Source organism: Anticarsia gemmatalis, chromosome 10 (assembly GCF_050436995.1).
Source record: "Anticarsia gemmatalis isolate Benzon Research Colony breed Stoneville strain chromosome 10, ilAntGemm2 primary, whole genome shotgun sequence".
NCBI classification, from domain to species: Eukaryota; Metazoa; Arthropoda; class Insecta; order Lepidoptera; family Erebidae; genus Anticarsia; species Anticarsia gemmatalis.
The window spans coordinates 1,458,653-1,484,233 of NC_134754.1; the positions used below are offsets into that span (position 1 = coordinate 1,458,653).

Consider the following 25,581-nt stretch of genomic DNA (forward strand, 5'->3'; position numbering starts at 1 on the left):
TTTAGGCGTGTTTTAGTTAATGCTTCGATGTTATTTGTCAGGCTACAAGTTTGTGTTACGCTTGTTAGAATATAACGCGGATTACAAGATTATTTTAGTGGAGAGATATGATTGGTAGTTGTTGGGCAAATAATTCGAGCTGGGATTTCCAGTGGTCCCTGTAGGGCTGCCATGTTGTAAAGTTATTATATCGTTGTAAAGTGGAATTATAAATGGTAGTAAAAGGGTATTACTAACCAACTTATATGGTAGCAACTGAAAACCATTTAAAGAAAATTTCAAGGGTAGTAACAATTGAAGTGTTACTTTGTTACTTGTTCTGTATTTCCTCTAAGTATAAGCCAAAAAAACCACAAGAGTGAAGAAGTAGAAGAAAAAACTGTAAAAAAGTGGGTGTAGAAAACATATCTATTACTTTTGAACGCACATATCCAAAACTAATCAACCTTTGGCAGTATTACTACGCATCTTAATGTCATGTTAATACTACGAATAATTTAAACTGATTAGGTACAACTTATCAAGCTAAGCAAAAATCAAACCCAAACCAAAGTGTCTCCTTACTCCGCAGTATACTCATACCACACGAAGACAATAAAAACTATAACCTTACTTCGACAACTTAGGGGTGTAATAAAACTGTATATCAGCTGTTCACTGTTGCGTGCAAGACGATCAGATAAGGAGGAAAGGGTTTGATAGATAACGCCATGGCTAGACAACCATGGAGGTCATTGCCCTGCATGATTTTCCTTCTAAGAAATACTAAGAATTTTTCCCCCCTTTTGGTAGTAATGTATGGAGATAGAAGTCGTAAAGGTGGTTAAGAGCTTTCATGTGCAATAGCGATGAAAGATATTTTAAGCAATAAATTATAAGTACTACATTAATTTGACGTATTATGTACCTTTTGTAACCCCTAATTTAAAACTAAATGTAGATTTTTCGTTGGCACTAAAACTTAACGCATTGATATATACTTAAATATATGACAAATAGTCGATGCAGCTACAAAAGTAAAAAAATACAAATACTTATGGTCAATGTGCAATTAATCAATTCATTCTGTAGCTGTATCTAGTTTTTGAATATTTACCGAAAGTTAAAAAGCAAACCTAGTGACTGGAACTTATTTCGGATACTCATGTAAATATTATGAACCTAACACGGTTCAGACTAAAGGCCGACTTCGACTTGACTTATGTTGGATGAGGATTGGTAGCAGTGGTACTAATCAAAATTACATAGAAATAGATAGGTTGTCTAGCATTCGCGTTATAGAGTCAGATTCTTTGAATGATGAAAAGTTATTATTTCAATTTAAACGCCATTAGATTACTAGATAATAAATCATAACGAATCACAGAAATATTTGCAACTTGTGACAAAAAAGAAATATCCTATAACCTTTGATAATATCAAACAGCTTGACATTATTTATTGTCATGGATCCGCTCAATATTTCTTACACAGATATTCTGCTGAGCTGCTGACAATGCCGGCTATCTTTGACAGATAGTTGATACTTGATAGATTTATGAGTTCATCCCTATCCATGACTTGCTGTATAAGTAGAACGTTTTATGAATAACTCTGTGCAAAGTTCAAGTACATTGTGAGTTTTATATCGACACAGAAATTAAAAGTGTATTAACGCAAACACGCATTTTAACTTAGAATGCCTGACGATTCGGCGTAGGTTGCACTCACTGTGGTCGAATGCTTACTCAAAAAATAGTCAACCTGCCGCAATAAATACAAAATTAAACAATTTATCAGTCAGATTTAGCCGAGCAACCACGTGTTACTTGAGCTATTGTGATTCGTGATATGAGTGTATGACATCATAATTTCTACTGACTCAAAATGACGTCATATGAGCCAATCTACGCAGATGAACATAAGTATGTTTGTTTCTAAAGCAAACGTGTGTTTACAAAAGTTGCTGGCTTACAAAAAAAAATCCACGTTATTTAAGCCGCAATATATAATCCTGCTGTCTATGCAAGCAGGCAATACTACGTAGTACCTATAGTCTGACTAGTTATACAGTGTTTATTCTTTTTCACTCATAATACTTATACAGTTTCCAAATCGATTGAAAGTGACAAAACACTATTTAACTAACCAGAAGTTATCCGACATTCATTAGTTACACAACAAGTACTTAAAGAACTAGTATAGAAAATCCATCTCTGTATCATCACGTTGCAATAATCAACTCCACTTTTTCCACCGCTATTTTTATCCCAAACAAGCTGCAAATACCAACAATCCACATCAATACTATCGGTTTTATTCTAACACAAACCACCGGCTTCGTTAACGAGCATTTTGTCAGTCGGCTATAGAATTGCACAAAAACGGCTTATCCCGTCCAAGCTTTCAGGGGATAGTAAAAGGTTAATATCAAAGAGCTAAATGGTCTTTATGTGCGTACATATGTCACTAACGAGTAAACAACGAGGTTTTTTTCCTTTTGGATAGGTCTGACCTATATACAAGGTTTTATTTAACTTGCCTTTGTATTGCGGTGAAAATATTTTTGTGTTAGTAACGTGTTGTTTTAGTTAACAAAGTGCGTTTAATAAAGTAGTCAACTTTGTAAATAGCGACAATAGTTGGTTGGTGAGGAGAGAATAATTTGAATAATTTTTGGCATATTACTCTACCATTAGATTTATTAGTGGAGTTTTAAAGTGTCTCTCAGATAGAGTATGTAAAATCTGTGAAAAATAATAATTGCTCTCCTCTTTTTAATCGAATTAAGTTAGTAGTTAGTTAATACTGAAAAACTTAGTTAATTCCTAAAACACCTAAGTTTTAAATACTAAACTTTGGCTTGGAATTACTTTACTTATACGATATCAAAAAAAAACATGCATTGTTATTTCTGTAAACAAAGATAAGTAAAATATTCTCTACTATATTCATATGAAAGTAAATAAATACAGTACATTATATCAGTGTTATACTAAGTAATGTTTTTGAAAGCTGTTTGTCCAATGTAGGTGTGGGCTAACAAAACGCGCCGTCGAGAAGCACTTAGCCTTTATATGGGACTAAGTGTGGCCCAAATATCACGCGTTTATACCGTAGCTTGACCTCTTAGTGGAGTGTCTGACGATGGTTTGTATGCTCTATAAAGATATTTCGCTATTGCTGTAGCTCGTTTGATAGAAATACGGAGTTGTTTGTGACATGAAATGTTGATTGAAGTCTTGAAGTCAATCTCTTAGGTCTAACTTGTTGCAATAACAACTGTAACCTTATTAACTTCTATTAATTTCACAACAACCGTGGCCTGTAGCTAAAATGTCACGCATAGAAACAGGTAACTTGAACTTCTAGTAGAAGTAAGTAGTTATTTGTGACAATAAATGTACGTGCGAAGTCTAGCTTTGCTTCAATATCTCGAGGCGGAAACCACGATAAACTTATTCATATCTATTAAATTCCCAAATAAATAAACGTGCTAACTTAAAACATACTCAAAACCAATCAAAGCTACAGCAATTTTAAGAATACATACAATTCTTATTCTACTCAAAATCTGTCCCTCACTCCCAAAACAATGATAAGTATATTAGTCTTTTTTTAAATCACATAAGGCTCCTGGGAATCTAAAAAACAAAGCACTAAGACAGTACTTTAGAATCAAATTCAATCTACAAAATGAAGTCCTTTAAACAAATGTAAAAAGGGTCTTTAATAAAGCGTCTCCGTCTTAACTTAGCAATAGAGATAACAGGCCCCTAATTGTGTTTATTTCTCAGACATTGCAATGTCCGCTCTTATTCACTACAAGTTAACTTTGAATTAATTTGAATGGGCTACTGTAAATACGTTTACATAGCTTGTAACACGCAACTACAAAGTTTTATAAGTTTATATTGTAAATAGTCAACCTGTGGTACTAAATATTTTATTTAAAAACTGTTTGATTGGTTCTGATAATGTTATTAGCAACCTTGAATTTTATTTTTATTACATAAAAAATATTCATAACATAACTCTCTAGTACTACTTTTGTTTTTGTCCGCAAAAACGGATTGTCGTTGAAATCATAAATATTATGGAGTAACTAGTGGACACAATAAATATTTTTTCACACCTGTAATATTAATGTGTCAAAATAATACAGACGTCATTTTAACTGTTATTCATAGTCTACCTAAAATTGTTGACTAATCACAGTTGACAAAAACTATGATTTTTAAAAGGGCCTTGTTTTAAAAAGTACAATTTCTTTCAATCAACAATAGTTAGTAAATATTCCATATCAATACACCTCATTGAATACAAAACAATCGTATCAATATTACAGATAGAGGCGAGGCGTAACAGGCGTACTTTACAAATACGAATACTCCACGGTCTGGTGCGCACACCGCGCACTTTGTTCAAACGCGGTGTGCGTGGCGAAAGCTCTGCTCATGTGCTAAACGATTGTGGCTTATTAGTACTGCGATGAAATATTAAAGGTATGAAAATCTAGATAAAAATGGTCGTGAAATAACATTGAAGTACAAGGTATTAATAATTGTAATTGCGTTCAGAGATTGTGGGATAAAAATGATGCACGTCTCTGCAGACCTACATTGTCATTTAACTTCAATTTAAGAATCTGAATTATGTTTCACGTTATTCCAACAACGATAAGGAACCGTAAGAAAGCAGGCTTGATAAGTCGAGTCCTCTACAAAAATGTGCCGAAATAAAAAGAAAATGAATCGTAGTCTTCAACCACTCGACATGGATGTAGATGTAGACCTATCACTACATACGCAATGAAAACAAAATATGACTTAAGTGAGGGTTTCCATGAACAGTATTAACACCAATCAATAATTGCAATAAATTTAAAACGTATTAAAAAAAACTAACCAACTAACCTTTAACACCTTGTAAACTTCCCCGTTGCATAAAACATTATATTATTCTTGGAATGCAGTACAAATAGGTCATAATACATTATTGTTACGTAGTGAACAACGTCAGTGAAGTTCAAGGCTTGGCAGACGAGTGCCAGCGATAACCGCACCTACACGAACAATCAATACAGTCGCTTCAAACTATACATGCAGCCAAGGTTCTGGATCCTACTAATATTATAAAGGTGTAAGCTTGTGAGTACGTGAAAAAGTGTACTCTTTTATGCAAACGTTACAGGACGAATTTTGATGCAATCGGGCACACTAGTAGTTGCCTGGATTAATGCGTAAAATCCATATCCATACCAATATTATAAATGCGAAAGTAACTCTGTCTGTCTGTCTGTTACTCAATCACGCCTAAACTACTGAACTAATTTGCATGAAATTTGGTATGAAGATATTTTGAAACCCGAGAAAGGACATAGGCTACTTTTTACCCCAGGAAAATGACGCATTCCTATGGGAAAATTCAGGTGGCAGACGAAGTCGCGGGTAAAAGCTAGTACTTTATATCCAGGAAAATCTTTCTTCGAAGAGTCGCAAAAGGACTACTTGCTTATGCCTGCTTCAATAAAATTGTATAAAACTTTTGTTGATAGGGTTTCTCTTTCCCTATTTTTCAAAACTACCTGTCTTACTTAAATGTGTTTATTGTGTCGCTTTAATCAAACATAAAAAAAATGAGGAGGGCAAAGAGACTCACAACACTGGCCCCACACGGTCACAACTCATAATAATACAACATGCGAAATGTCAAAAGCGTGGTGATGATCAAGTGAGGAACCGAAGTGAGGTGAAGTTTTACACCTATGTTGATGAAGCTTTTCAGTGCAACGAAACGAGTCGTAACAAGCTGCCGGCGATTGTGTCCGATTGCCGCCCGGACAGGACATAGCTTCCTGTCTGTGCTCCTTGTTGATAGCAAAAGTGTCTACGGTAGAACAGACATTTACTATGTTCTTCTTCTGATGTCTATCTATGGTAAAATTACAACTGTATGTCAGTGAGCAGTAGTTTACGCCAGAGCGTACTACGGTTTTCACTTGTCCTTATCCCACGCTAAGTGGCGTCGGGACAGCATGTTTTCTCTTTCAAATCGTGCTGTCAAGGGCGATGTTTTTACAACTGGCCGCCTACCTAACGACAACCCTCCTTAGAAAGTCCGAAACGTACTAAAATAATTAAGAAATTACTTAAGAGTTTAAACGTAAAGTGCTTCTGCGTGGAATTCGACTCCCATCGAATTGTGCCGAACGTTTAGTAAGACATGATCAGTCTACGCTAACTGTAGTCAAAATGTTCTTTAGGTTTTGCCTGTTAAATTGCTGTTACAGCCAAAAAGCTTTAACGTTTAAATTGGACAAGCTATCGCGCCAATGTAACCTTGACCAATGTCAAGGTTTTTGGCAACCAACTTACATTCCAACACTAAGATTTACAATAGTGCAGTGGCGATGAAGGTTTTTACTAAAAAATACCACTTATTTTCAGCAAAAGTTTCGTGTGAAAGATACATTTACACTATCTTTAAGTGTTCAAATGAGTTTAGCAACTTAAAATGGGGATATTTTATGGATGGGCGATCGCCTAACGGAATGGGAGTCGCATTTACTCAGTACCAGAACCAGGTGAGGCTTTAAAGCTACTTGTATAAACAACGGTTGAACAGTCGTTAAGCTATGTCAAAAGTCATCAGTCTTAACAACTTTGACATTAGGTTAACCACTAACCACACGAAAAGTAGAAGCTTGAGTAGTAATTTGACTCCTATTTCATACACATAGTTCTTTAAAAGTGCTATCAGCTTTATTACAGACTTAAAAGGGTAAGATAGGTATTTGTCTTAAACCTCTAAATCCCAAGTCTTTAATTAAGCAATAATCCTACGAAAACTTAATACGTCTCAGGCTAAGTTGTTTACAAGGACGATAAACCCTAAGTTGAGTTTAGGATTTATTGCTAAGCACATTGTGCCGTCACAATACTCTGGAGCCCGCCTCCTTGCCTCGCCTTTGTAGTGAAACTTTAATCTCTCCGATAATGCTGCTTAAGTTTTTACATGTAATGTAGGTTCTAGTGTCTGTGATGTCTTAACATTCACTTTATATGACATGTGAAACCACTATAACGGTATATTACGTAGTAAGTCTACATTACAATGACGACAGAAGTCCTGTTTTCGGTCAACTGAAGTTACACTAAGATTTAGGAAAGTTTATCGATTTATAGAGATTTTGGATACTGATTCGATAATTTTGTAATGAGTAACTATGCTTATAACCAATGTTATGTAACAAAGAATTAGTTACTGACTGTTATTTAATCAAACAAAGCTAGTTATGAAACCCATAGCACGACAATTTAAACAATAGCACCAGAATCCTCACCATTTAAATAATCCAAAGTTCCTGTTAAGGTCTCCTTCGCTTCCAGTCAAACACTTTCCTTGAAGGAAAACTAAACGTTGCCATTACTTAGAAATACTTCTATGTACATTAGAAACCGTCTTTCTCAGACCCTACTAGTCAAAGTATCAGAATCAAATACACATAAAGTGGTTGAAGTAAGTTCACTACAGTGTACTCGAAAGCTCCCAGTGCGAGTTCTTTGAGAACGTGCTGAACCAAGTCAGAGGGCAAACAAGTATTGCCGGTACACGTGGTATGTGCTAATAGTGCAGCTTTTCTTAGAATGTTAAATGGTTAGATTGTAGTTCTACCTTTAGATGTGATTTTGAAGCGATCGCGTATTGCGTCTACTTTGGATTTACAACTTGGTACAAAATATACAATTCATTGTAGTGGAAAATAATGATTAACCAAAGGCAATTGAAGATCTTAATTGTTTGTACAGCTAACACTAAATTGTTAAAGCGGTCATAAGAAGTTTAAGGTAACGATACCTTATTTGCTGCCGAATTTTTTTATCGAATTGCATCTCCCGTTGTCACTTCCTGACCACGGTCGATGCATTCGATCGAAAATCTTTTTGTCTGTGTAGCAGATACCTAAAATTAAACGCATTTTAAAATTAATCATACAAGAATCTATCAAAACATTTGATTTGTGCATTAAGTTACTTTCATACTCATAATTGATTAATCAAATAATAATTAAAACAATATTCCATTTACGTAATAAAAGTGTATCACTTAAGTAACCATAGACACGAAACTATTATCTTTATGATGACAGATATTTTGTGCCTAGATTCCTAAATAAAACACTAGTTTACCTAGGTACTATTATATAAAATACCATTTATATTACTTAAATAATTGTACTAATAGCACTTCAAGTTGTCCGGCGAACATCATTTATTATCAAAAGCTTGGAATTACGACACTTACTTTCCCGAAATAGTTTTGTACTTTCTCAAATAGTTATTTTAAGTAAGATTGGAAATCTTATTATCTCACTGAAAATAATTACGGTACCTAAATTAATCTTGAGGCGATAATAAGTACCGTACATCCTGTAAATTGTAGCGCGATTTGTAAAATTCTTCGTTATCGTTATCTTTTAACGTTTAAAAATGCGGAATACTGTGAAATTTAATAATTATATAATCAGGATTTTATCTGTAAAAAGTTGCCAACAATTTTTTTTTAAATTTATAATTGCCGCTCGGTTGTCAATTGTCAACTTTGACAGAAAATCGCTCCTCCGAATCTATTTTAAATTTACATAGCTTTAATACCATGCGTCCATGCTTTAGGATTTCGCAATTGTGGAGCACAATATCACCATAACCTCTACGTCACGTTTGTCGAATTTCAAAAGTTCCTAGGTATATGTAGGTAGATATATCTCTTCCTGCAATATACGCCTAATACCCTCCAAAACTTGCACCCTATCAATCATGACAGCTACATCGCGTCATCGCCGACACACCACGAGAAATTATCAGCAACCAACAAATCAATCAATAGTCTCCACAGACCACAACTACGTGTGGTTTCAATACGCTACCAGGAATTGCGCAAATTGCGATTTTGAAAGCAAATATTGTTCATCAATGTGGTATTGTGTTGGTAATTTGTCTTAAATAAACATACAGTATAAGTACTTATGAATAGTAGCATATTTTAATCGAAATGAATAAAGATCCGATTTTTCTTTAGTCAAAACACTTTAATCGACGAATAATTGAAATTTTACTCCGCTATTAAATTGCAGGTCCTTAATTAAGTATTCAAGGTTTGATATTATTTAAAAAATAAATACTTAGTCACACTTAGTTAACTAACTTTATCGGTATTTAGTTTTGATTAAAGGATGCGGGAATAATTGTCACACACTTGTAGCGAAAAAATGTTCATCTACCCTCATATTTTTATTTTTACCTGTATTACGAATCAATGGATTCTACAACCATCAAAACGTAAAACCATCTTATAAACGCTGATATTTCCTTGCTTTTTCGTTTCAATCACTTCACGAACAAGTTTGTAAGTTAAAAGTTATGATCAGTTGAGAGATCGTAAGAATTCTTTCTTTAATCTGTTTCTGGATTCGAAAGTTTATTTAAAGATTAACCTTATGGAAAATTTGTTTTAACTTCTCAAAGACAGTGTGGGTTGGTTTAATAAATCCGTGAAGTTTATTTGTCTCGAGATATCTTAATTAAAATCAATCAATAGGTTTTAACTTTGTCTTAAGTTGGATAAAGTCTAAAATTACTTTGCCTTTTATCAAATACGTATTCTACCATATTATCTGCGTTACTAAAGTTACTTATCCTCATAATGATCGATTTAACTTCAACAGAAATACCTAAGTAATTTCTTTCAGTCTCAAGATCTTAATAGGTATAATTTCGGCCTGAAGAGAAAAAGCCTGAGTTCCTGAATAAAAAGGCGTGAACAACAAATATAAATTAAGCTATTATCCCTGGTTAATGCAACGTGAAACACATTAAGCCGTCACGGACGATGTTCCACGGCAATAACACCGCTTCTTGCTACTTAGATAGCCCTCAGCTTAGCTCTAGCCTTAAGGAAATGAGCCTCCTTGTTCAGAACATTATCGGTCTCCACGTAGAAAAGTTCCTTACTACGGCTACGCTTCTAGTTTTATTACCTTTTTATTTCCTTAAAATAGACATTCTTTCTCTTGATTCGTTGAGTCAAGCATTGGTAGTCCAAATAGCCACTTAAATGTTGTCCTAACTAGCCGTTGACCTCTCGTCGCACATTGACAAACAAGCATAATAATAAATACGTTATACGACCTACCTTTTAGTTACAACTACCGTCCTCTTGCGACCCAATTCAACCCTAATTGAATCGACTTCAACCGGCCTTCGAACAAATTGCCTGTTAGACCTCTCACTTAAGTTTTTTCAGTCGAAATACGTTAAAAGCAATGATCACTCGCGCTCACGGAACCCTATAAAGGTTTAAGAATGAGCCGGCGAGCAAAACAACTACACCGGAATAATTTAAATAACGAATCGCTTTGCCGTTTTCAGGTGAAGTTCAAAGCCAATGTAGTCACGAAGAAGAAATCAAGGCTAATAAAACACAGATCAAACGCAATGCAGTAAATACTTACGTAAGTTTGCTAAATGCGGATGTCCACAAACAGTTCACCAACACACGCCGAAAATATAATTAGAAACAAAACAACACTGACGTATCAAACATAACACTAACAAATAGTCGCAACGGACAAAGTTTAAAGGGAAAGGACACGGGAGGAAATTCGAATTGTTTGTAATATTGCACTAGTCGCGAAAGATCGCGGTGTTTTGACAGCGATCGCGGCGAGGGCGGCGGACGCGGGCGCCGGCGTCGCGGGTGGAACGCGAACTGAAGATTGTTTCCACGAGGGACGCGGCGCCGGGGCGAGCACAGGGTGAGCGGGGGCGAGCCGCCCCGACTTGAATGGACGCGCCGGCTACGCAACGCATGACGGTTTTCCGTCCGACGATCACAGAGAACGCTCCCCCGGCGTTTCGCAATGAATGTTTCTCTAATTATTACGGGTTGGTATTTTGAATGTTTTCTTCTTGTGCCCGACAGCGGCAACGTTGAGATAACGATAATGACTTCGAGACTTGAGAAGCGTAAAATAACAAACTTTACGAGGACATGGGTACATTTAATAAGTTTTGACTGCGGCAAATAGGGCATACAGCTTTTATAGGCTGAATGGTATACGTAGCGTGCCGTTATTCCTAAATTATTTGTAAAGACAACCTTCATTGCGGAGGATATTATGAAAATTTCGTGACCCTAAGCTACTTGTTACAATTTTGCGAAACGAGAGTAAATTACGCTCGGGATTGAACCTTTCGGCTGGACTTTCGCGAAGTTCCATTTCATCGGATGTAGGAACTGTAAATGTTTAGTAATGATAAATTAACTTTGAGAAGTTCGTTAATTATATTTAGGAATGTAGGCACGTGTCTGGCATCACCCATGTTAGGCTGAGAGAGAGGAAATTTGTAAGTCGTGTGTACATTAGGGTCAGAGTAGGGCTCGGCGCCGACACAGCGCTGACAAGCTGTCGCTAATGTTTTACTTTACTGCCGAGGAGTTGTAATCTAAATGTAAAGTTATTGTGTACTCGAGTATTTGGTATTTACCTACGTAACCGCTACGATAGCGCTACGCCGCTACGACTGCGTAGCACTAGTGTATTTTTACGTTGGTAAATCGAAACTTACTATAAGAACTAGTGTTTTTTATTTATTTACTGGAGCAACTTTGTTATTTTACTCTTCATCGAATACTCAGCAGTCTCAAATTCCGTTACAGATTCCTTGTCGAATTAAATTTCAAGACTTCATAGCTTACGAAATTTAATAAACCCTACATATTTTTAAAGCAGCTACATTTTGAAACATCAGTAAACTTAATAGAAAACGTCTTATAGATATAAGTTGCTACGAACATGTAGGTACCTAGTTGCGGAAGCGACCTCTACTAACGACCTCACATTCACCACACCACTAATCGTTTTCAAATCAGTGAGTGCAACTATACCTACCTCATTGAGGTATATGTTTGAATCACACCCTTTGCTTCCCCTCTCTTTAATTATAGGTACATCAGTTGTAAATATAAAGTTATATTCACATGACCTTGATGAAATATAACGAAGTTTATTGATTTCAAACTTATCGCCGTTTGTTCGCGCGCCACTGACTTTTACTTAGAGTTAGCTTTCAATAAGGTTTCCTAGAAATTGATTGAACACAAAAGGCAGCGCTTTGATTTCGTTAAAATCTGTACAAAGTTTTATTCGACTTCACTGTCTTGTTGAAATAAATGAGGTAGACGGTTTCAAACTTTAGGAGTCGTAGTTTTAGCGTTTACTTATTATTAATACTTTATGTTTGTAAAACGTGGCTGTTTTTGACAACTTCTACAAGAAAAGTTGTTATCTAGTAGTTTAAGAGAAATTTGATTCTAGATTAATCAATTTACATTATACAAGTTATTCTGTAGCAAGACCTATCTATATGAATTATTAACAAAAATATATACAAAAACATTAATTAATTTAAATGAATACTAAAGTAATATGAGTTTCTTTTTACTAATTAAGTAAACCTCATCAACGTCAGTTAAAATGAATGGTCTAATTAATCATAGTTCTCCACCCACTATAATCCCCTCAATCAAAATAAAAACTATACTCATTCCCCTAACAGCTTTCGTTAAAACAATCAGTTAAAAAACTCAAGGAAACAAAACAAAAGGCATATGACCTCATTTAAACGAACTCTAAAAAATTGCTCCAAATATTTATTCGAATAGTATTCGGGACACAAAGTGCATACATTCGAATGAATTAAAATCGATAATGAGCACTTCACTAAGTCGTACGTCGCGTCGCGTCAGGGGTGCGTCGTTTTGTACAGAGGCAGATAGCGAGGGGCGAAACACCCTCCTAAATTGTGCCCTTACTAGATTAGGTGCTTTGTTTCCCAGTCTAAATACAACAAGTGCTACCTATAGAGTATATTTGACTACCGCACTACTGAAGATGTTTCTACCTTTGTGGAGATAAATAGGGGAAGGTAGTTTACGCTATGCAGTCTGTTTATTTCCCACTCCGTCTGCTGTTTCGCTGTAATTACAATTCTGTGGATTTACGGCTTTTGAATTAATTATTTATTTTTATATTTGCGTGTATAATGTATTACCTTTATACATCAAATCAAGATGTAATGCATTACTAATATTATCGTTATCAAGTACCTACTACAAAATGTAACTACTATCGCAAAATTATGTTGAGCTAGTTTAAAAAAACTGGAACCGAACCTAAACATGACATTGTAGCAGTGTGACCTCTGTTTTATATATTGCACTTGTTGATCCAACTTTCATAAAAAAGCAATCTAGAAAATGCTCTTAACTGTTCAGTTGTTTCCAAAACTTTTATTATTTATTTTATTTCGGAGGCACAAATGGTTCATGGATCTCAAATTTTAGTAGCGTCATCTATATTTCACTTCTAACACTCTGCGTTGAATGGCAAGAAATAATCTTCTACGTTTAGTTACTTTTCGGACTTGAGTTCAAAATAGGTATCCAACAATATTTAAATTCTACTACCAAAATAAATTTATTTTAAAATAAATATATTCAACTGTTACAATTTCTTTAGTAAAAGTATTTCTGTTTGTAACTTGGAATGTAAAACGGTGCATTTACTTATTTTCTAAAACGTTTTACGTTAAAAGTTTAAGCAATAACAAAACGCTGACTTCGTTTTGAGTTTTCTCAGCCGCTGTGTCCGCTGTTTGGTTTTACAATTTATTCAATTTTATTATTGTGGAAATGTTTTGAAAGCATTTATTTGCAGAAAAACGATTGCTGGATATATTTTTGACTATTAGTAATCGAATAGGTAAGATATTTCACCAATCGTACTAATATGGAACGACTTGAACAAAATAACATTTCACCACTAATTTTGTATTATCCATTTATCGATTTCTATCTTTCTCAATAATATATTAACCATTATGTCATCGTAGTCAATTGTATTTAACTTATTCTCTCTCTTGGCCCACATTGATTTTTTTATTTCAGGTTATTATCGACCTGTCAAGAAGACATTTTTTTCGTGAAGCTGTACTTGCAAAATTCGCAAAATAGGAGACGAAAACCCCTTTAGGTTTTCCAATTTCATATCGAATCTACCACCAATAGTAAGTTTAAACAATTTTAATTAAGTTTGAGTTAGTTATTGACCGTTTTTATTGTATAGGCTTTCTATTTGATCTCTGATGTGAATAGGTAAACATTTTGAGAATTTGATCGGAAGAGTGATCATAATAATGATTATTATCGCAAGTCCAAAGGTTTTATTGATGTTTGAAAGCATCTTGAGTTAATTACGCATCTTATATGAGTGTTTTTTCCAGAGATTGTTCTGTATAACCTCTAAACACATACAGTGTACTAAATATCATATGTTTCTGTCACACCCAGCTGTTGAGACACCTAATTCTATCAAGGTTACATATAATTAAGTAGAAAAATGACAATACATATTAACTAAATACAATACAATGATGTATATGTATAAAACAATGTCTATCTGTTTGTAAAACAGAAATATCTTTAAAAAACAACAATAACATTGATACATAGCTGAAATTAATGTAAATAAATAATTAATGATTGAAATGACTGTTAAAGGTCAAGAGTTCTTATCAATATTACATTTTGACAATTATGCAATGCTGCTAAACATACTTTTACCAATATTTAGTGTTTTATTTTCAATTGATTAAAGATACACATTTGAAAATGCATATGTCTATTGCAAATCCATAAGTTAAAATTCGATTAGTTGTCATTCTGATTAGAGAAGTGTTAATAATGAAATAAAAAGCTGAATCATCTAATAACATAGAATCTGTGTCATGTTTTTGTTTGTGGAACAAACAACACATGTTTTGCTGACAAAGACAATCTCTTTACTACAAATTAATGATCATAAGTGCATGTTCATCATGTTTATAGATAATTTTTAATCTATAATGTACATATTTTTGCATATAAAAAGTATTTTGACTCTTCTAGATTGATAGAATCCATGGTATGTCCATTTAAGATACAACTTAAAAAATGTATTTATATTTTATATAATACCTAATCAAATGTTTTCAGTTATTGATATTTGCTGCTTTCTGGTTACTAAAACGTATTTAATTTGATGACCTATCCTTAAGTCTTAATAAACTTAATGTAATTTGCTCTATTTTGAACATAATAGAAGGATTTAACATAACTTTTAAACTCTCGCGTTGCATGTTTAATGTATAATAGAATACGGGAATTAACGCGAACACACATTTTACCTTAAAATGCCTAACGTTTCGGCGCAGGTTGCACTCGCCGTGGTCCCAGGCAGACTGAGAGAGATTTAACATAATTGACATGTAGTATAATATAATTAGTATATGCATTTATAAATGTAAAAAAGACACTAATAATCTATGATCAATGGTGTAAAACTAAATTCTCAGTTAAGGAACAAATAATACTTGTTAAATTTAATAAATCATGGTCTTCACAAGTAACAATTACCTATTAATTTATATCAATAATAATTAAATAACATATGTTCCTATAAATTGTGTAAAATTAAAGTCTCAGTGAAACAAATAAAACTCAAACATATATTTTATATGTATCTATGATAATTTATGGTTTTATAGATTCTTACAATATTATAAACACTTGAATGAATAAAATTCAATGTTAAAGTTGCATCATACACTATATTACATATTTAACATCTATTAACTATTCATTAGCATATACTTGTCTCTTTCTGTATTATATTAATTACATTAGGAGGGAAAGAGACGGCAAGACTTTATATTTGTTAACAACTGCATATTCTGATGTTGTTTATTATAAGAGTATCTATTATTGTCCCACTGCTGGGCAAATACTGACAAGATGAATGGTAGTGAGTGAAGCCAGGGAAATTTGTAAGGATCATACCAAATGGTGTTCTTTGGTCTATCCTTATATCTATGGGAACAAGGCGTGATTTTATGTATGTATGTTTGTTTGCTAGGCAAGGATTTCCTACAAGAGTTATGGTCTTAAGTCTACCATCCTAGTCATGTGCCAGTTAGGATTGTTTTAATAATATTGATGATAAATACATGTAGTGTGTCCTAAATACTTATTTGTTTGCCCTTGAACTTGACACACATATGAAGGCAAGGCAATCAAACAGGCGGTGATAATTGTTTTGTATAGACAAGCTATCTTAAATTTATGGTTTGTTTATCATAGTCTAGGTTCATAATAACTTTGATTATAAAATATTTTCAATGTCAGAAATACAACAGTTTGTTTCTATACTAGTTTGGGCTCCAAAGTATGATGTGTCATGTGTTACAAATAAAATCCAATTAAATGTAACTGACTGATCTTTCTCATTACAAAATTTGTATTTATTTGTTAAAGATTGTGATATAATAAAAACTTGTTTGAACATAGCACAATTAACTACCAAAAGTAATGCTTTTGGTACTAAATCTGTCAAGATGTTTACAAACAAACTTATACAGTAAAATTGATAAATTTGTATGCAAAGCACAATTTAAGGATGTAGTTAAGGTCCTGATATACAAAGAACATCTTATGGTATTTTATTGTTATTTTGTTTATCATTATGTAAAATATGTGTAGGTACTGTGAGTATGCAGGGCATTTGCAAGGCTATTTTAAATCACTTAATTTATTGGACACTGACCTTATATCATATTGCATTTTCATGGCCGAAGAGGTCTATCATATTCGATTTCGTCTGATAATCCATAAGAACAATTATGATTATAATAATTACAATAGTTTTATGCAGATATTAGGATCTTAGGGTCAAACACCCATGTTACATTTGATTGAAAACATTTTACTGACATAAGTATTCACTAATTATGTATTTAATATATTACTATTTATAAACTAGACAGAACATAGAAATAACAGAAACCTAAAGTGTAGGTTTTGTTGTTTTCAAATAGCAAGGTGAACTAGGTTACCTAAAACAGTAGACAAAATCCCTTTCACTAATTATGACTCATTATGACATTACAGCATAAACCACACATCTTTGTGGGTTTTACTACTGTCCAAATATTTTGTACTAACTGATTATCCTACTTTATCTGTATTTTGGTTGTTACCACAAGCTGCTCAATAATTGGTTACAAAAATCTGTTGATTCATGACTATATCAAATGAGGGATATAGTCTATATCAAACATAGAGTCCGCTGGTTTTTACAAAACAACAATTTTGTGAATAAAAAAAATATGTTATGAAAAATTGAGCTCAAAGTTCAGTGTATTATTAAATCGTATTTTAAGGTTAGTTCTTGGATATCTAAACTATATTTAAAAGCAACAAGGACCAGGGAATAATTTAAGAAAAGACAAATTCAGATTTATGTGTTTTATATGGTGTCACACTTGAATATCTTGACAGTGATAAGCTCAGATACTTTTGACTTCATTAGTATCTAATTGTCCAGGAATCTGTCATCAGTAATGTAGATACATCCCCTGTATAAAAATGCTATTGCCCACCCAATTCTTTAGTGTTATTTAGTATTAAGAATGTTTCATATGTTGAGAGCAGTAACAATCCATGTATAAATGTCAGTTGTCTTGTCAGGGTGGTGGAGCGATGCCTCGCTGCAGTAAACGAACGCGGAGCGGCGCTCCCGCCAGCGGGGGCGAGGTGCTGCCCGGAGCCACCGCCATAGACGAACACCATCACCACAAGCGATCTAGAAATAGCAGGTAACTTGTCATATTTTCCTTCCATTATTTATTTTAAACACTTACTTTATTTAATCTCTGCATCTCCTCAAGGTAGACTGGCAGAAAATGCCTAAGCTTAAGTCCGCCTTTATACATTTTTATTAAGAAGTTTAAATAAATATATTTAACTTGATTTGCGTAAAACAAATTCGTTTGGCTTTAGAACATGTTTTTAACATAACAAACAGTTTTCCGTGTGCATCATTCATATGTTATCTGTAGACACCATGATAGACAAAATTTTGCACAGATAATGATCTATATATTTTTATTCTTTGATAAACAGTTTCTGCTTAGAATGAAATATGCTCCTCTCATGAACAGTAGTTTTATATCTATGTGGTTACATGCTAGTCAAATATTTGTAGTCAATTTTTAAGTAAGGTAGTCTGTAAAGAATGATAAATTTTAACTCTTTTATTTCCAGTTCACGTCGACATTCCAAATCAGAAGACACAAGTTTTAGTGCAAAGAAATGTTTAACTTGGTTTAAAGAATACACATCGGTTTCAGAGCCAGATTTACTAGGTAAGACAACAATATTATACTATGTTTAATTATGTTAGAAGAACCCAAGCCCTTCACACAGCAGTACTATTATGTTGTTTCTGTGTTGAAAATCTTCTATTCCATACGAAACTATGAAATTCTCACTCTGTGCTATTGAATGACATTATAAAAAACGGTTTTAACTTCTTAGTCATGTAGTAATGTTGTGACATAATTGGTCAATTTGTTTCTAGGTCCTGAAGGCATGGAAAAGTTTTGTGAAGACTTAGGAGTAGACCCAGAGAATGTTGTCATGTTGGTTATTGCATACAAAATGGGAGCAAAACAAATGGGATATTTTACACAGGATGAATGGTTAAAAGGTAAACATTTCAATACAGTTTATTCTACAGAACAATGAAAGTTTAGATTTTTTTTCTCAGTAATGTTATAACATAATTTCTTGTACATTTTCCAGGTTTAACAGAGCTACAATGCGACAATGTGCACAAATTGCAGAACAAATTAGAATATCTTCGCAATTTACTCAATGATCCCTATATATTTAAGGCCATATACCGATATTCATATGATTTTGCCAGGGTAAGTTTAGTAACAATAATAATATATACATTCGCTAATATTACTAACTTAAAGCCATGTTATGAGTATTTAATGAAATGTGGTAGCCCATCACAACACATTCTCTCACACACTTTACAGAGTGATTTAAACAACAGCTGCTGTAGGTCATTGACCTATGACCGTGTCAGCTGTTTTATTCCTCATGTTCTGTTTCTGACTTGTGATCAGCCACTTGCTGGCTTAACATCTTGTAAAATACAATCATATTAACGTCCAAGATTGATTTCATGTTCAGCCTATCATATAATAATACCGTTGTGTGTGTCCTAGGACAAGGACCAGCGCTCGCTGGAGACGGGCACGGCGCGGGCGCTGCTGGGCGTGCTGCTGCCGCGCTGGGCGCTGCGGCCGGCGCTGGGCGAGTTCCTGCAGCGCGAGCGCCGCTACCGCGTCGTCAACCGCGACCAGTGGTGCAACATCCTGGAGTTCAGCCGCACCGTCGACACCAGCCTCGCCTCCTACGACGCCGATGGCGCATGTATGTACTGGAATCATATACTCACCCAAGACAACTAGTTTATGTGATCACCGCACAAAGGTCCCGGCCTGGATTGAGTGGAGGACTTATTTCTGAATCATACTGTCTAGAAGTTGCCTTGGATGGCAAAGGAGTCGGTCTGGCGCCTGACCTATCAAAGAGGTAGACCATGTTATGACGAAGATCTCTTCGACAATTAATTTCATATCCCCCTTATGGTATTTTATATGTCTGATACTATGGTTGTCGTGTTCCAGGGCCAGTAATGTTGGACGAGTTCGTGGAGTGGCTCCGCGCGGAGCGAGCCGGCGACGCGGCCATGCCCGCCGCCTCCAGCTGAGGACCACACTAGCGCACAACATGACACACACACATACACACGAGGCTACAACAGTAATTATACACGCTATAGGTCAAGTTATAGATGTTGATAGATACCTTTTACATCAACTGCTCAGATGGTAGCGAGATTTAGACCGAAACTTCGGGTAATTTCGGTGGTATGACGCCGTTCTCTTCTCGTCAGATAACGTCATGACGACCTCCGTGACGCAGTGGTTACGGTGGTCGCCTCGCCATTACCATTGCGTCGAGAGGGTGTGTGGGTTCGATTCCAACACGGAACAATTATTTTTACGATCCACAAATAGTTGTTACGGGTCTGGTTGTACTTTGTGTCCGTTGTTTGTATGTTTGTAAAAGTCCCCGCGACACAATAGCAATTCTTTGTGCGGGAGTTGTCTTTTAAAATCTGACAGAGCGGATAACGAGTATGAATGCAGTCTTCCAAAAGGGGTATCTATTAATATCTGTCTTGATCTAAGCTACAAAACAGACAATAATATTTGATTTGTGTATTCTTGTGCTGTGAGAATTTCTATTATTATTATTTGAATAAAATTTTTACTAGTGGTGTAAATCTTGATATATGTTCGAAAGAATCCTTTAGTATCGGAAATCTAGAAAAACATACGTATATTTAGGTAGTGCCTATGCATATTACAAAATGGTATGATAATAGCGCTATTAACTATGTCTATAATAATTTACATGCGAAGTTAAGAGTTTCTTAGAGACCAAAATTTGCATTCCTTTTCTTTCTCATAACACAGGAATATACTTCAAACGTTTGTTTATCTGTAGGTATGACACTGCTTCATTAAACTTGGATAACCTATAAAAAATATAAAAAACTGTATTTTCAATTTAAACTTAAATCCATTGTTTTGTGTCCTATTTTTAGTGTAAGTTGTTATTACTTGTGATCAGGAAAACATGAATAGCAGTGTCATGTCTACATAGTAGTTGTAAGCCTTAAAACTCATACATGAAGGTCGATTTGATACAACCATGTCAGAATAAACGTCCTCATAATGTGCTTTTGGGTTACTTTCTACTCATTGCTCGGTATTGAGAATCGTTGATACATTGATGATTTAAAAAAACTGTTTATTGTAAACATGGTCGTATCAATAAGGTCTTATAACACACAAACACACTCGCTGAACGATTCTTTAGTGTCTAATACTTGAGCCATAAAGGTTTTTGTAATTTATTAGCCGTGAATAAAGCAGGGATATATTTATTACTTCAGTAATATTTATCGCAGGCGATAATCGCATCACCTACTTTTTATTGTGCGTTTTGGGAAAATTTATAAAGAACTTTCGTCGTGCTTTTTACTCTAGCGTTGTCTCCCTCGCACTTTAATTCATGTCATATTCTTAGCACCATTTTTTTTATTTCATACAATGCTAGTGTAGAACGCATTCTGCCACTTATGCCAAAATGTGAAAACGCGAGAACGTTTTAGTATGTTTGTTTCGTCCGAGTATATTTCTAATTTATATACCATATCATACGAGCCATCTCGATTGTGCGCGGAAGGTATCTTGATGTTGTAAACTATGTACCGATATTTAAGAAAATTAAAACAAGCAGGTATTGTTTATGGTAGTTTTTCTTAGTTAACAAAACTCGTTATAAAGTACCTTCATGACTATCCTTGTATAACTTTATTTATGCGAAGCATGCTGCACTATTTCCAATATATTTTAATACTTTCCTTCACAAATTATGTAAATAAATTTAATATTAATATTGTACTATATATGTTGGCCAACCCGAGGAGCATGATATTTGTACGGTCAATACATTATATTGTATTTTATATGTATTATTTTGTCTAATTAGCCAGTAGTTATAATTTACGTGTATATTTTAGCATTTATTTTAGGTGTATGTATATTATGATTTTTCCTGCTCCTCTTATATAACAAGTATATATCGAAACTGCAAAAAATAGTCACTTTGACCCCTGGTGTATCTACTCCGGCCAAAGATGTGCTACAAACATAATAGATTGTGAAAAGACATTAGCGAATGTTCGACATCGTCGACCACACGACTGTTTTTTGTAGACAGCTAGTATTTCATTGAATAAAAGCAATCTCATATGTATGAAAATCAATTGAGACATAAATTATTATTAATTTGCCCACCGAACCGATGTTATAAACTATTTGCAATAATCAGTACAATAGACAGAGTACTATCATTTTCATGGATATGTATATTTATTTCGAACCATTAGCCTGTACCTTGGTGGGATTAGTGTAATGTATTGCAGTTAATATGCTTACATCGACTGGACAGCTTCTGATGGCCTTACGACTGATTTTAAACACAATGCATAGATTAAACTGTTATCTGATTACCTACGTGTTGTACGTCTCTAGCATTCCTTCATTTATATTAATAAAGAACTAATCAATAAGCGTATTATTATAGAGGTTGGTTTTTAGAAATACTTTTTTGTTTGTGGTATATTCCAAGTGAATGCTAGAGATTTGTATGATACTCGTGTTAACTAAATAGACTTATCCGTACACGCAATGTTTAGACTGGACTACTAAGGCCACTACAAATCATGTTCCGATAGACTAGCTCTGTGTCTGGTCTAACAACTAGGCTTAGGTGTAGATATCGTTTTATATAAGACGCGTAGGTAGTATATTCAAATTCTCTGATTGTAAGTGAAAACGTTTCTCTGTAAAATACCGTACGTATACAAATTTAACTGAAACATTGTCTAGGCCATTGTACCGGTGGTTATTACATGAGGAATGAATAAAAATATTTGAAAATAATCAAACGTGTTTTGTTTACCAAATCATTATTTTAATTGTAATTTGTGTAACGCTCTCGTTAATTATATGATTTGATAACTGTATCTGTTGTTTTATTCAGAATATGAACACATTATCCTCTGTTTTCCTAACTTACTTTTATTAGAGACAGAAGCAATGATACCAAATAGAAATGTGAGAGGAAACAAAGCAAATATTTATCATTCATATTATTAACTAGCTGACCCGCGCAACTTCGCTTGCATCACATAAGAGAGAATGGGTCAACATTTTCCCCGTTTTTGTAACATTTTTTATTGTTACTCTGCTCGTATTATTCGTACCGTGATGATATATGGCCTATAGCCTTCCTCGATAAATCTAACACTGAAAGAATTTTTCAAATCGGATCAGTAGTTCCCGAGATTAGCGCGTTCAAACAAACAAACAAACAAACTCTTCAGCTTTATAATATTAGTATTAGTATTTTATATTAGTTTGCCATTCGGGTCACCTGACTGCAACCTCGCAAAATTCAGAAATGAAAAATGGTCATAAGAATAAATTCTTTATTTACAACTAGATAAGGTGTAGGTAATATTGTCAGCATCTATTTACAATAACGATCAGCTTTCATCTTGCTCCTACGATCTAATAGTGTTTCATGTAAAGTGCCATCTTTCTTAGCTTTCTTCAACTCATGTACACCGCCGTCATTCAACCTGAGCTTCTTGTCTTGAAACTTTTGGAATTTCTTACTGAAAAACAAAGATAAATCATCAATATGTACATGTTTTTTTATTAAGGAGCTATGCTTCTCTTTCATGGCCTTCTACTGGCACTCTAAGGGAAGGTTCATCTGAAGGAACATATATCGCGTATTACCGGTCGCGCAACGCCAGAACAGACAAATGTTTAGAAAAACGCTCGACTGTTCACACTCAACCGATAATGCGTCGGTGCGAAGCCCATACAAATTAAGTTACGCCCGTCGCATCTTCCGTCAGATAACACTCATTTTTGTGTATACTCCCATGCTTTGGTTAGCATCATTAATCCTTTTATTTCGCAAATTAACAATGAAGAGATCAGTTGTTTATCCTTCATTGCATAAATTCTTGTTCATGTCATTTTAGATTTAAAACATATCCTTTCCCAAAGCAAGTGCTAGTCGGCCCCCAAAATTGATAAAACAAACAGACACACTTACACATAATTAACTTCAACTTGTGACAAGTCAGCTTGCTCCTCATCAGGCAGGACCGACTTGTTCTCCTCCTTGGCCTTATTGCTCCTGATGCAGCAGAACTCATGCTGCCCTGCCGCTGTGCTCTGAGCCAGTACCGAGTCATCCTCAGGGTTCACTGACATGAACTTGTTTAGAGAACTTAGGATTGCTGTCTTACCTGAAAATTTGATTTAATAGTTGTGTAACTGACGAAAATTGTGTATGGAACAGACACAAAAGTTTACAAAGACTACTAGGTGTGTCTAGTCTTTATCTACTGTCCAAATAAGGATACCTAATGCAGGACAACCCTCAGGTGTTCTCATCCTATCACTATATGGATATGAATGTACAGGACTTTAATTAATATTTTTAATAAGTAAATTTTCTGGATCAATTTAGCAGCGCTTAAAAAACATATTAACAAAAAAATTGTGTCAGTAAAACCATAAGTATTGAATAAAAAGACTAAAAAAGTAGTGGCACAGAAAAGCCATAATGTCCCTTACCATCTTCCCAAACAGGTTCCCATTGTTCCATAGGGCCCACAGCATCTGACCTTCCAATAACTGTTCCCTCCTTACTAACACCCAAATATTTCCCATAGCCTGACTTTAAAGCAAACTTATTCTCCCCAGCAGGGAACGCCGTGAAGATTTCTTCAGGTGACGGCCCATCACCTTCGTCATGTGGAGCTCCGACAGTAAACAGGCCATTGTCAAGTGCGGACACATAAGAATTAGGTCCAAACTCTATAGAGACAGAACCAGTTATATCTTCAATTTTAGACACTTTCCACCATCCGCCATGTTTAATACTGTCTTCGTCTACTTTGGAGCCCTCAGACTTCTTTTTGTCGCTCTTATGTTTACGTTTTTTGGCCCTAAAAAAGTAAAAAAGAAGTTTTGCAAAATACAACTTTATTATCATTTAACATAATGAGTTTAATTTGGGGAATTTTTTTTTATGTACTCATGCTGTTAGTTTCTAAAACGAAATACAGTTGATTTACAATTCGTCTTAAATTCAAAATAATAAGAAACTGATTATGTTTTGGTTAAGATGAAGAAAGTTAGGTTATGTTTTTGTTACAGATATAATCTGTTTTATACTCACTTTGGTCTATCTCCCTTTAATATCAACTTCCCACGTTTAACAGCAGCATATTCATCAGCCATATTATACAATAAACTTTATTTTACACTTATTTAGCACTGGTTAATAATATTATTTTGTATCAAAATTTAAGTATATTATTTTGTCACTTTTTCTCGCTCAGGTACTCAAAATAATCAGTTGTATATTTACTAATATTGTACTATGTTTTATTGTTACGGTGAGATCAATTTAAACTAAATATTATAAAAATATTTACGTTTTCATTTACTATTGCTGAATGGACTAGGTCTTAGGGATGTCCTTGCTCTGTCGATAACAATATTGTCGATAATACTTATTGTGTCTGGTATTTTACCCGTTGTTTTTCATTTATTTATCTAAATTTAATGAATGTGCGCAACGTACGTAGTGATTATTGTCTAGCGTCCTAGATTACGTCTATTACTAAGTTTTTTTCGTTCGTTTTTTTCTGTCCCTAAAAAATTGAGCACAGCACATATTAGTAATACGACTCACTTTTATAGATTTGTATTTTTCTATCAAATTCTTTTTTATGTTCTTTCGTAAAATTAATGTGTTCTTTATATTTTGCGAGGACATTGGCGAAAAATATATTTCACTACAGTTTCGATAAAGCTGAAAATCATCCCATCTCTAAAGTAAGAAACGCCAAGCCGTGCGCCAAGCATTTTCCATAGACAAATTTGCTCGACATCCGTCAATGTCAACAAGGTCAATGAC

General features: G+C 34.4%; 3 protein-coding genes across 6 annotated transcripts in view; 1 reads left to right on the forward strand and 2 right to left on the reverse strand.

The window, feature by feature from the left end:
* The window catches only part of gogo (thrombospondin-1 like protein golden goal), a 293,513-nt gene extending 282,751 nt beyond the window's left edge, over positions 1-10,762 (reverse strand). Inside the window, exon 1 of the mRNA XM_076118881.1 lies at positions 10,493-10,762. The gene's annotated coding sequence lies outside the window, so the exon portion shown is untranslated. The remainder of the gene's footprint in view (positions 1-10,492) is intronic.
* Positions 10,763-13,660: 2,898 nt separating this feature from the next.
* Positions 13,661-22,597, forward strand: SCCRO4 (DCN1-like protein SCCRO4). 4 transcript variants are annotated; one of them, XM_076119141.1, is made up of 8 exons: positions 13,661-13,804; positions 13,990-14,108; positions 17,593-17,732; positions 18,181-18,281; positions 18,497-18,625; positions 18,721-18,845; positions 19,158-19,365; positions 19,623-22,597. In XM_076119141.1, the coding sequence occupies exons 3-8, from the start codon at positions 17,617-17,619 to the stop codon at positions 19,703-19,705; spliced, it is 762 nt and encodes a 253-aa protein (XP_075975256.1). In that variant the 5' UTR covers positions 13,661-13,804; positions 13,990-14,108; positions 17,593-17,616; the 3' UTR covers positions 19,706-22,597. The 4 variants fall into 4 exon arrangements, with proteins under 4 accessions (XP_075975256.1, XP_075975254.1, XP_075975257.1 ...); XM_076119139.1 differs by having other exon boundaries at positions 17,605-17,732; XM_076119142.1 differs by lacking the exon at positions 13,990-14,108 and having other exon boundaries at positions 13,663-13,804.
* A 469-nt stretch (positions 22,598-23,066) lies between these two features.
* FRG1 (FSHD region gene 1) lies at positions 23,067-25,161 on the reverse strand. The gene is made up of 4 exons (XM_076119048.1): positions 24,838-25,161; positions 24,231-24,604; positions 23,704-23,899; positions 23,067-23,251 (listed from the first exon to the last, which is right to left on the reverse strand). The coding sequence occupies exons 1-4, from the start codon at positions 24,897-24,899 to the stop codon at positions 23,104-23,106; spliced, it is 780 nt and encodes a 259-aa protein (XP_075975163.1). The 5' UTR covers positions 24,900-25,161; the 3' UTR covers positions 23,067-23,103.
* Positions 25,162-25,581: the final 420 nt, after the last annotated feature.

What these genes read in the sequence shown, in the direction of transcription:
- SCCRO4 (XM_076119141.1), top strand. Translation starts at nt 17,617, where the DNA reads ATGCCTCGCTGCAGTAAACGAACGCGGAGCGGCGCTCCCGCCAGCGGG. An exon ending in AAGCGATCTAGAAATAGCAG is followed by an intron (nt 17,733 to 18,180) that starts GTAACTTGTCAT and finishes TTTTATTTCCAG; the next exon opens with TTCACGTCGACATTCCAAAT. An exon ending in TTCAGAGCCAGATTTACTAG is followed by an intron (nt 18,282 to 18,496) that starts GTAAGACAACAA and finishes ATTTGTTTCTAG; the next exon opens with GTCCTGAAGGCATGGAAAAG.
- FRG1 (XM_076119048.1), bottom strand. Translation starts at nt 24,899, where the DNA reads ATGGCTGATGAATATGCTGCTGTTAAACGTGGGAAGTTGATATTAAAG. An exon ending in TTAAAGGGAGATAGACCAAA is followed by an intron (nt 24,605 to 24,837) that starts GTGAGTATAAAA and finishes TTACTTTTTTAG; the next exon opens with GGCCAAAAAACGTAAACATA. An exon ending in CAAGTTGAAGTTAATTATGT is followed by an intron (nt 23,252 to 23,703) that starts GTAAGTGTGTCT and finishes TTTGTTTTTCAG; the next exon opens with TAAGAAATTCCAAAAGTTTC.